This window comes from Oryzias melastigma, linkage group LG20 (genome assembly GCF_002922805.2).
Source record: "Oryzias melastigma strain HK-1 linkage group LG20, ASM292280v2, whole genome shotgun sequence".
Taxonomy (NCBI): domain Eukaryota; kingdom Metazoa; phylum Chordata; class Actinopteri; order Beloniformes; family Adrianichthyidae; genus Oryzias; species Oryzias melastigma.
The window spans coordinates 23,089,751-23,102,260 of record NC_050531.1 but is presented as its reverse complement, the minus strand read 5'-3'; the positions used below and the strand labels follow the sequence as shown (position 1 = coordinate 23,102,260).

The 12,510-nt window shown below is 38.6% G+C and overlaps 1 protein-coding gene and 1 long non-coding RNA gene across 2 annotated transcripts in view; one reads left to right on the top strand and one right to left on the bottom strand.

The window, feature by feature from the left end:
- Positions 1-2,520: 2,520 nt before the first annotated feature.
- Positions 2,521-12,510, bottom strand: part of LOC112151558 (cytochrome b5) — a 10,925-nt gene continuing 935 nt past the window's right edge. The window contains exons 2-5 of the mRNA XM_024280539.2: positions 6,301-6,429; positions 6,201-6,230; positions 3,317-3,351; positions 2,521-3,218 (exon numbers count right to left, since the gene is read on the bottom strand). Coding sequence (XP_024136307.1) covers positions 3,137-3,218; positions 3,317-3,351; positions 6,201-6,230; positions 6,301-6,429 — 276 coding nt within the window. The 3' untranslated portion in view covers positions 2,521-3,136. The remainder of the gene's footprint in view (positions 3,219-3,316; positions 3,352-6,200; positions 6,231-6,300; positions 6,430-12,510) is intronic.
- On the top strand, positions 9,131-12,014 carry LOC118600259. Its single transcript, XR_004949872.1, has 2 exons — positions 9,131-9,296; positions 11,802-12,014. It is a non-coding gene; the product is annotated as an uncharacterized LOC118600259 (long non-coding RNA).

Here is a 12,510-nt window from a genome sequence, read left to right as displayed (position 1 = left end):
ACATCACTGCTATAAACATGTTATAACTTATTTGAGTTGAGCTTTTAAATGTAGTAATATCCTCTCTTCCCTTGGGTGCCTTCTCCTCTTCCTTCAAAACGCTGAAGAAGAGTATTTTAGATCCTAACACGTGATAACTGTCGACCAATATCCAACTTCTATTCTGAGTAAAGCCAGAGACAAAACAGTTTTGGTCAAACTAAAGTTTTTTATTTTTTTATTTAAAGAAATCTTTGAAAAGCATCAATCTGTTTTTAGGACAGACCTTAAAACCGAGACAACCCTTGTTGAAAAAAATGGTATTAGATGCAACCTTGAGTGTCAGAAACTCTATGTCCTGGTGCTACTGGATCTGAAGGCATTTGACTCAATATATCACAATATTTTACTTGACAGGCTGAGAAGTTTGGAACTCTGATCCTGTTCTTAACTGGTTTTATTCCTATGACAGATTGAAGATTTTAAGCAAGTATGGATACATGCTGCTGTAAGAGTCCATGGAATCAATTGTGTGGTCCCTCTGGTACAGGCCGTTTGGTTCTTCTAAAAGATAGAACTAAAACTTTAGCCTCGTTTCCACTGAGCGGTCCAGTACGGTTCGGCCTGGTAGGAGCACAGTATGGTCCAGTTAATTCTGGCGAGTGTTAATCCTCGCTCCCGCTATAGGTTCTTTTTATATTTTTACTTTTGCTCTTCCAAAAAATAGACACAATTCTTATTTTTTATTAAAAAACAGAAGGTCATGAATGTAAATCCAAATTTCCTAAAGGTTAATGTAAAACCATGCAGCTCCTTCTAGGTTTTGATTAGTAGAAAATAAACCCAAATGGCTCTTTTACTGTTGAAGGTTGCTGACCCTGTCGTAGCCACACCCCTTTGGCTGAATCCGAGTGACCAAAAAGAGAAAAGTTCAGCACCAGATGCATGCATTTCAAAAGTACATGCAAATAGTCACTTTCTTATGGGCTGCCTGCTGATACAGGAATGATCTCAGCTTTTTTTTAAATATTTTTTTTACTTAATAAGTTCTGGCGCAATCTGTGCTCTCGTGAGGTTTGGTCGCAGTCTTGATATTGTAACTTTTTATTGCTTATCCGTAACTCTGTGATCGTCCAGCATCACCTTGGGGAAAAAAATATTCGCAAATTTCACCTTAAAAAATAAAATGAAAGCAAAGCAAAAATATCACAACAAATAATAAAAGTACAACTTCTGTTTTGTACACCGACTTCCGCTTCTGGCATTGGTTAGAGTTCCATCGGCTTAATCCGCCATTCAACCTGCAGCGAGGGACTGAATCGACTTGATTTACTTGAAATTGAAAGTAAGTCATTTTCTATCAGTGAGGCATCTCTTGATGATGCAGAATATTTGAGAATTTCTTTTTCAAGCTCGAAACCCAAAGAGATTCAGTTTAAAATGATCAATGAAGTTTATCGTTCAAGGCGTTCTGAATTCGATTGTAGTACCTGTACATTTTATTACCCACAACAGAACATTTATTTTAAGATTGTATGTTTACTTCAACTTTTTGAGAGGATTTGTTTCATTGGTTCACTAAATTACTGCACACCCTGAACTTAAGAATATTAAAAATATTTTGTTTGGTTTAATTAATAAATAAATATATTGTACTGTATAATAATTAATACAAAATACTTGGTAAATTCTTCATACATTAAAGCAATTTTTTAAATGTTGTGTTTTTTGTAGGAAACAACCTTTTTTCTCATGTTAAACATGTAAAAACCCAAATTGCTGTGAAACTTTACAATAAATCTAAAAATATTACTAGAAAATCTCTTTCTTCTTTTTATTTTAAGTTTTTTTCTTATCTATGTTCTTATATTATTATTGGTTTTATTTTATTCGTCTCTTTCTGCTCGTATCTCTTATGCATTTGTTTTTGGACTTATCTATATTTGTAATGTCCGTGACAATGTTAATTAAGACTTCTATGAATGACGTCACACTCACTTTGTCCAGTTTTCATATACAGTCAATAGGATCACATGAAACCAAAGCTGGCGTCCCTCCACTGTCTGTATACCTGTGAGGTGTTTTAAGTTTTTTTTTTTATGGAAACCTTCCCAATTTCTGCATCAAATCTGTGGGACACTCTACCACAGCATTTAAAAGATCTTTACAGTTACTTTCACTCGCCTATTTTTTTTAATGCAATGCATTTTTAAAAAGTTTGTTTGTGTCGCAGCGTCTTTGTTCTTTTTTATATTGAGAACTTTGTTTCTCATCAAATGACTTCTTAAGGTTTAGTCTTCATAAACCCAGAAATTCAAACCCTTTCGTTCATTTTCTATTCAGTCTAACAGATCAAGTTGGATCCCAAACCTTTCATTGGATTTCTGTAATGAAATCTCTTGTTGGAGACCAAACCTTCCTCCACAGGGGGGCGCTGCAGGGCTCCTCTCTCATACTGTGAAGTAGGAAGGTCAGCTCTGTCCTTTCAGAGTAAAAGTCTATTCTGGTTGGACACAAAGCTGCAGAAGAACACAGACAGAGTCGACTGAATCACGTTTTATTGTTCCTTAAAAAAGCAGCTGCGCTCACAGGAGGCCCGCTCAGGTTCTGGTTCTGGGCTGGACGGACCGGACCACATCAGCTGGTCCCTGGAATGCACTTTAGAGTCCAGGCTGCAGGCCCAGGAGGAGCTGAAAACCTGCATCATCTGATTCAGGAGGATGTTTGTCATCTAAAAGGCAGATGTGGCCATCTTCTGCTTTCATTTCATTTTTCCTTCTCTTTCTATCAGTTAGCGCCCCCTTTAGGCCGATTCATGAACTCAGATCCTCAAGCAGCAGATCCTCAGAACGAGGCGCCTGGATTAGTGAAAATAGTGACTCTTGGATTTGGTCACAGTTTGTGGAGGGGCAGAGCCCGCCACACGCTTTCACAGAAAAATGAGCACAGAATTAGAACTCCAGAGCTGCTCTGATCACAGACGCTCTGCGTGATTACTGGGTTAAACAGGTGAGGCAATCCGTGGGCGGGGCTTAGAGGGTCGGAGCTGGAGATTCAGAAACAAACAGCGAGACTTTTAATAGGCGTCCGTCTGACGCTGCTCATCTGATCCTGCACAGGGAGGAGCCGCCTCCCACCGATGACGCCACAGCTGTGACTAGCTCTCAGCAACGTACAGGCGGTACACCAGCGTGACAATGGCGGCCGCCAGCGAAGGGATCACCAGGTTTGACCACCAGCTGGAAAAGAAACGCACAATTAAAGAATCCTTATCTAATGAACCAGGCGTGCGTGTGTGCATGTGCGTGTGTGCATGTGCGTGTGTGCATGTGCGTACCTGCTCTCATCCTTGGTGGTGGTCACCAGAGTTTCCTGGAAAACAGGAAGTTGTTTTTGACTCAGATGTTTAAGGTGGTAAAACTTTATTGACACAAATGAGCAGATCCATCACCAGACAGACATGACTGACAGATTGTTTATTTTAGATACACACATCTCCAGCAGAGGGCGCCACATTCCAGAGTTTAGGAGATAACTCTGGACAGAACTGGTAAAGTTATGAACTCAGTAAATGAAAGTGTTCACTTCATTCAGACAGATTTTTGTGATGACATACTCCACCAAAAACAGAAAACAGGCTGTTTCCAGTAGGAGGTGCTTAAACCACAGATGACAGCTCATCATAATACTGGATGTGGAGACTCTGGCAGGTTTCTGTCATGCTTCATGTGTTTATTTATAAAGGTTTCTTCATATTTCTTCAGGTAGTAACTGTAACTAAAGGAGTTGTAAAAGTTGATCTTTTTGGTCCCATGGACATATCACATGGTGTATAGGACCAATCCAAATTCTTCCCTTCTGTCTTCCCCTCCATTTGAAGGGGCAGTTATGTGCTAGTCATGCCCGGGATATTTATTTTTTAGAAGCAGAAATTGATTTAAAAAAATTAATTAATCGCAAATCTGGAAAAATTCATTGCAATTAATTGACTTTTTTTTAGTTACAGTATTTGCCAGCCACTTATTATCTGCAAACAATCATAATATTAAATCCCAAACCAAATTGTATATGTAGAACATTTATTTGTAACCCTTTGGAAGCTAAAACTCAGTTTTTGACTATATTTGAATTTGCTGTATTTTCAATTTGAAAGATTATTTTATCTGTACAACCTCTCCTATGTGACACTACCTTTATTTTGTCATTTTTCCATGTTTTATTCACACACTAGACAAACTCATACAAAAACAGAAAATTCCATCTGGAAAACAGTGATTCATTTTGCAGTGGAAACCTCAAAATGTTTAACAAACTGTTTTTACAACATAGAAGGAAAGTTTTAGGCGTAATTTTGTAAAAACAACAAGAATAAAATTTGTCAACAAACTAATCAACATGTTTTTGAATGAAAATACAAACAAATCCAGGCTAAAGTCATACCAAGCAGCACAAAAAATAAGAATTTCTCACTTTTGACATTTTTCCTGGAATTTGTTTTTTTCAGCTTTTTCCTATTTTCCTCATACATGTTCTATATTGTGTTTGTGAAAAATAATAAACTTTTTTGGGAAGAAGTTTGATCCAGCTGGATTCCGGGTCGGCCCCACACAGGTGGGGGCGTGTCTGTCCATTCTGAACTGCTCACCTAACGTGGGTGGGCGGGACTTTCACGGAGAACCAAAGAGTTGTCGCATATTTTAGACAACACTGATGCTTGTTATTGTGGAAAATTCCCCATCCCAAAATAAAATAATGGTTGGTTTCCTCTTTGGATTTCTCATAGAAGACAGTTCCGCTTGGCTCCGCCCCCCATAGTGGGTGGGCTGCTGATGCTGCATTACAGACGTCAGATTGACGTTCATTCTCTGCCTTATTTATTAAAATTAAAAATTACTTTTGTCCAATTAAATCCCACATTATCTCTTAATTTAATAAAATCTCAATCACAGAATATTAAAAAAAAGTTTTACTATATTTAAGACAGTTTTATTACGCTGTTACAGCAGGACACCTGAGGGCGATTAATACAGATTAACAAATTAATTATGTTCTATTAAACGCGTTAACATTCACAGTATTTTTTAAATCCAACCCTCTAAATGGAGGGTTACAAAGTCCTCTGTTGTGAGGGTGAACCGCGTTGCGCTGAGAAGTATTTTCTTCATGTTGGTGTGCTCTGAACCCCAGAGGTTTACATTTAAATGTAAGTAATTACTTTATGTTGTAGAATGACCTTTTCAAAGTTATAAAACCGCTGTTATGTATATTTGAGCACTGGCAGCTCCGCGCTAAAGCTAGCGGACCAGCAATTATTAGTGATGTCGTCGAATGAAAGTAACGTCTGAAATATGAGACACTATTTTTCCTAACTCTCCGTTTGGAGGGCTGAATGAAGGGGGGGGGGGAATTTGGATTGGGCCAGCCAGGTAGACCGCGGGTAGTTTAAATTTACCTTGGTTCTTTCCGTCTTTGTTGTTGATGCATCAAATGTTTTTTTTGTAGAATCTTTTGCCAACAGATCACTTGTGGATGGTCTGATCTCATCGATCTTTTTAGGAACTCGAAAGGTGCTAGATGACGCTAATGCTAGCGTTAGCATCCCCTAAAGCTATTGTGTTCTGTTTGTTTATGGGCGTGTACGTTACGAGTTGCCATGAGTTATGATTATGTTGTGAGAGGAGCACACATTGAACGTTTGACAGATTCTCCCAATCCAGCTTTTAACTAGTAGGGGTGTGGCCTTGAACAAGCTCACTCCTGATTGGAGAGAGAGGGTTTGCTAAAGAAATGCTGGCTCAGCCCACAGAATGTTGTCTGGTTCCAACATGGCGACTGAATGGACTTCTTTTGGTTGAAGGGGTATGTATAGATGATGTCACACTCACTCAGTCCAGTTCTTATTTACAGCCAATGAGTTCAACCAATTTCCTTTTTGATCTTTTTCTATTAGTACATTAAAAACGTTGTTAAATTCAATCTCATTTTTGAGCATATAAACATTAATTCTGATAGATGTGAAGGAATTCCTTGTTTTTTATTTTAGTTTATTAAAAAATATATTTTTTTTTGTTTCTTACAAGGAATAATCATATAATAGCAGATAAAAATCACAAAAAAGATGAATGATCAGGCAACATAAGACACAAACAGAATTACTGTACTAAACACAGCTTTTCCCACAATGCACTTGCACTCTTTGCTCTGGGACAGCCGTCACTCACCACAGGTTTGGCGATCTTGTGCCGATCATCCTAACAGAGAGAAATGGATCGTTAGACTCATCAATTCCACTCACAAACACGTTTCTGCGCTCGCACTGACCGGATGCAGCTCTCCGATCACCATGCTGCTCGCCATTTCTCTGGCGTCGGTGGAATGTCCGACATCCTCGAAGCTCTCGGTGGCGTCTCCGCCTGCCTGCTCCCTCAGGACCTCCTCACCTCCAGGATGCTAAAATGAAGCACACACAAACAAACACACGTCAACCCAAACCCATCGATCCAGTTTCCAAAACCCCATAAACGTGTTGGGAGTCACAGGGCTGCTGGAGCCTATCCCAGAGACTGTTGAGCTGTGAACAGGTTACCAATCTGTGGCAGGGTGTACACCCAATATCAAGATGGCTCCAGAAATAAAAAAAAACTATGCAGATGTGAAAAATATTACACAACTTTAACAATTCTGAGCGGGAAGATGTAGGGCTGGGTTACTAAAACTAAAATCAAATTATCAATTTGAATCAATTTAAGCTTAATAGATCAATAATCAATTCATAAATATATATATATATCAATTGAGCACAAAATGCTTAAGTCTACAGCTTGATGCTAACATTTAATAGAATTTCCCATAGGACGGCATCTTCATAAACTCACAGGCATGAATTTTACAAACTCTTTTAAGGAAATATTGTTTTAAAGTTATCATTTGTGGTCTAAAATGTAATTTCTTTCCCCTCACACTGTTCTTCTGGAATAAGGTGCAATACTATAGCATGATCTCCACCTAGTGTCCAAACTGAAAGGTCCTCCAGGAGAAGCAGAACAATGTTTCCAATGTTAATGATCTGAACATTTTAGTTAGAACTTCTCCTTTAGAGAATCCATGTAACACTGGATGATATTAACAATCTCATTATTTCACTGATACATTTACAGGATGTGAACTGGATCAGATTAATATGAATATATTCAAAACATAAAGTAGATTATTATTGTATTTCTAAATAAATGTGCAAACTCAAAATTAAATTGAACAATTAAAAGTGAATCGACTCATTTCTGGAAATTATAATCAATACCAGCCCTGGAAAGATCTCTCAAAGTGTTAAGAGTCTGAAAACTGTTAGCCAAACTCTTTAGCTTTGTTTAAGTGTTTCTAAAGAGCTCACACAGTTCATGCTCGGGAGACCTCCCATTCATGTGGTGTTTGACTCCGCCCCTTTCCTTCTCTCACTATGGCAGCCACATAAATAAAGAGAACGATATGTTCGAAAGCAGGAAGGCTTGAAAAGGTCTGAGTTTAACCTGAAAAATCAAGTTTTTATGTACTTGTTCTTAATTAATCTTTATGAGAAACTATAATTATCAAATAAACTAATAAATTCTAAAAATGACAAAAAGGTTTTCCATAAATCCCTGAAGCTGATTTAATAATCTGAAATAATAATCTGATCATCCAGGTCTTCTGCACCAATGACAGTCAGGTGACATGGTTAAATATGTACTCAGGTGTGATTTCTAATCAAAGAGATTTCAGAACCAGAAATGTGTGCAGAAGGTCAGTTAAGAGCGTGTCTAAGCCCCGCCCACCAGGTACAAACAGATTGTTCTCATGAAGGTTTACAGCTGAAACACAATGGGTTCACCTCCTGCACACCTGGACCGTTGCACAGCTTCCTCTCCCCCTGAACACTCCACTTCCTGCTCAAGCCCCGCCCCCAGCCTCACCTCTGTACAGCCTGAGTCAGCCTGCAGGTTTTAAAGTCCAAACAGAATGTTTGATCACGCACGAATGCTTACATAATCCATCTGAAAGGGGCTGTAATCTGACTCAATTTCCTGTCTTCATTTGAACCGACATAAAGAGGAAGTTTCTCAGAGGCTGTGGATGAAAAGGCCTCCTCAGTTTGAGGTGAAGTCAGCTGTTTTCTCCTGAACTTCTACATTAAAGATGAGAAATAAACACAAATCCTGGTTTTGAGCAGCAGGATTTCACTGGGTAATTCTATCCGGCCCTCCAGATCATTTTATTTCATTGTTATTAACAAATTTGACAAAATATATTTTGTCAAATATAAAAAAATGAAAGTTATTTCATGTTTAAGTTGAGTTATTCTGGAATAATATTCCCGCCTTTTTATTATTCATAATTATGTTAAAAAGTTACAGTTTTAAAGTTTTAAAAATTGACATTCTGCTAGCTTTTTGGACCATTTTGGCATTTATTAAGATTTTTTTAAGGCTGTTTTGAAGTTCAGCTAATATTTCAGCTCCATGCTAGTTGTTTTAGCTAATTTAGACTTTTTTTGTTTGTTTTTTAGGTTGTTTTGGAGTTTATCTAACATTTCAACACCACGCAAGCCGTTTTGGCCAATTTAGGCTTTTATTTAGGATATTTTTAAGTTTAGCTATTTTTTCATCAACATGGTAGCTGTTTTGGCTAACCTAAGTTTTTATTTTTATTTTATTTTTTTTTGCTAACTTGGTAGTTAGTTAATATTTTAGCTGGCTATTAGCTTCAGTGATTTCAGCTATCAACTTAACTTTTTTCAGCATTTTTAACTATCAATTTCAGCATCTTCAGCGGTCAAATTCAGTTTACAGCATTCACACTAACATCATCACAGGTAATGCTATATACTTAGTTTATAATTAAGTTAAAAAGCTCCAGTTTTAGAGTTTTAAACATTTAGTTTTAATGTGTTCAATAAATGTTTATCCTGTTTGGCCTCAACCAAAGGTGTGTTTTGGATTTGTTCCCCATGTGCGATTGAGTTTGACCCCCCCTCTGTGGGTGGATCTTAACCCTTTACCACCGGAGCTCCAGTGTTTATGTTCTTTGATTTACTGTAACTTTTCAACCATTAACATAATAATTCCAGTAAACTCTGAAGTAATAGTTAGTAATAAATGAAACAAAAGCTCTTCAACTGCCATCAGATTAACAGTTTTAAGAACTGCAGTGTGGACGATAAGCTCCTCCTGACGGAATGATAAATCAGGGGTGCGGTTAAAGGTGTGGCTGCACCTGGACGCTCCTCCATCATGAAAACTGAAAACCAGGAAACGTTCAGCAGGATGAAAACATCAGCTTAGGTTGTAGGTTCTGTGAACTCTTAAGCCTTGCTTCCACTGAGCGGTCCGGTCCAGTACAGTCCAGTATTTTGAGCGTTTCCATTGTAACATGGACCCGTTAAACCAGGGTTCTCAAACCCAATTTACCTTAGGGGTCTCATGGGGTTCCATTTGTGCCAAAAATAGGTTTTTGAATGCACTGTCTATTTCTTTGTCTACTGAACAAGTTTATTGAACATTTGTTCATGTTTATGTACTAATAAGCAATATCTTCTGCGTGTCCTCCTGTGAAATGACAGGAGCTAACGACGCTAGCAACTGTTGCTAAGGACTTTTCTCATCCAACAACAATAGCAAATGCAACCTGAACATCACAAAGCAAATACAAAGCTATCATCAAAGAAGTGTGGACACGCAAGATACTGCTTAGTAGACATTGAACGTTTATATTAAGGCAGGGGCCGCAACATATCGACTTGGGGGCCACAAGTGTTTGAGACCGCTGCATTAAACAGTACCGACCCGTACCTCTTAAAGGACCCTATCCATTGTTGGTCCATAGAAAAGTAGAACGGGACGATTGGGCCGGAGTCGTTGTAGCCACTTGCTGATTGTCAGAAAGTGGTGATGACATTAGAAAGCACCAATAAAGCGCTGAGCTAGCGACTATGTGTGGTTTTCTGGAAAACCATAAATCTTTATGTTCAGGCTGTGATTGTTCCACTTTTTCCGTTAGCCTACAAACCAACCCAACATCAGTGAAGAAAACAGTTATGTGGCCCTCACAAGAAAAAGTTTGGGGAAACCCTGGTGGGAGCGAGGCTTAACTAAGTGGAAACGCTCTCCAAAATTAACTCAACCATACCGTACCACTCCTTACTGGACCGTACCACTCCCTCCTGGACCATACCACTCCTTACTGGACCAGGCCACTCCTTACTGGACCGTACCACTCCTTACTGGACCATACCACTCAGTGGAAACGAGGCTTTAGAGCGCTAATAAATAATCTCTCTAAATCTGCTTTCATACAAACACAAAGACTGAAGCGGAACAACTCATCTGAAACAATATGTAAAAAAAATGATAACGCTGTTGACGGAAAGGAGCAGGAAAGTAGAGCCTCATTTTCACTGAGCAGTCCGGTAAGGAGTGGTACGGTACAGACCGCTAAACTCTGGCGAGCATTTCTACTTAGTTAAGCCTCGCTTTCACTGATCAGTTTGTTTTACACCGCTAGCGTGTCGTTTCATCATTGTAGTGCGACGACTAGAAAAGAAACGCCAAAGGAGATCATCCAGCAGCTCGTCTTTTTCTTGCTTTACTTCTGGTACATTGTGTATGGCAGGAATTTAAAGTTGTTTGAAGGACGATTAAGAAAAATACTGAAGAAAAGAGGAACACAGAATCGCTAGCTTACCGCTATACTAGTGTTTTCTAATGCCGTCATCACTTTCTACTCCACCACCAACCATCCCGTTCTATTTTCTATGGACCTACAGCAGATGGGGGCCCTCGAGAGGTACGGGTCGGTACTGTTTAATGGGTCCATTTTACCTGGAAACGCTCAAAACACCGGGAAGTACCGGACCGCTCAGAGGAAACGAGGGTTAGAAGACTCTTTTTCATTTAATCCTGCTTCTTCATGTTCATGGTAGTGCATGTTTTCATCCTCAAACACTGAGATTAATATATTTTCTACATTACAAAGTAAACTTAAAAGCCTCATTGATAAAAAAATAAAATAAAAAACTAAGTTCGCCTTATAATCAGGAGTGCCTTACATACGGATTAATTCTGGTTGTGTTTACTGATGGAAGGGATTTTGAGACGCACACAGAACTTTGTTAAAATGCTTGGATGTGAATACACAATGGCTACTATGGACTGTTTTTTAATATTTTGATTGAGTAGCAAAGTTACAGTAGCGTGTGTTTTAGCAGAACCCCTTTATTTTTTTTTACATATTGGAAACAAGGTCGGGGGGTAAAGTCATGAATACTCCAACAGGGTTTGTTTCTAATGTGGCTAGCATATAGTATGTTACAATCAATTCTTGATTTACTGTGAATGCAGTTAATAAAGTTAGATTGACTGATGGACTCACTTGAGCATTGTATTTGATATAAATTCAAAAATAGTCCATTCATTGACGCTGCGTCTAATAATCTGGTGCACAAAGTACAACACATGACTTCCTGCCTTTGGTCTGCCTGCATTCACACTGAACTGAACCGTCCCAGAGTTCATCTGCGTGTAAACAGAGATCCTCGTTCTGAAGAGTTCTCTTGTTTGGTCCAAAGTTCAGGTGACGGTTCACAGCTTTCAAACCGAGAGGTCCATCTGAGAACACAACTCAAGTGTGGATCCAATCTATGAATTCCCACAGCTAGAATTGTGGTTTTTGTAGTCCAACTAGTACGTTTGAAATCATGTTTGGCATGACATCATACCCGCTGTAAAGTGCTGGAAGGGTGGAGTCTTGTTGTTCTATTCTCTTTAAATCTCTCCCGCCTCCTTTCCTAGGACACATGATGCTTACAGACGGAGTCATGCAGAAGGGTGGAGCAGGAGAATTCAGACCCACCCTAAAACCTGCCGGAGTGAGCACACCTTGATGGGATCGGACACGTCCAGATCATGAGTTACAGGTGTTTGACTTTCTGCTGATCTACTTGTGGCAGCTGGACTTTAAGAACAAACTCCATCAAACTAACAATAAGCTGTCAGCAGAGCTTTTTAAAAAAAAAAAAAAAAAAAAAAATCTGTTCCTGTCTCTGAGCTCTCAACAAGAAATGTTTGACTTCTTGAGTGAAACCGTCATGAGCCCAAAAAAAAATTTTTCCTGCAGACTTTCCTCACTAACTTTGTATACGACACAGGTCAAAGTCAAGGCCCGGAGGCCAGATCCAGCCCTCCAGATCCTTTTACAAAATATATTTTTATGAAGAGTGAAATATTGAGAGTTATTTAAGATTTCAGTTGATATATTCTGGAATAATATTTCTGCCTTTTTATTGTTCATAATTATGTTAAAAACTTACCGTTATAAAGGCTTAAAAATTGTCATTCTGTTAGCTTTTTGGACTATTTTGTCATTTACTAAGATTTTTTAGGCTATTTTTTAGAGTGGCTAATATTTATACGCTAGCTGTTTTGGCTAATTTAGGCTTTCTTTCCAGGTTTTAGGGCTATTTTAAAGTTTAGCTATTTTCTTAGCAACATGCTAGCTGAT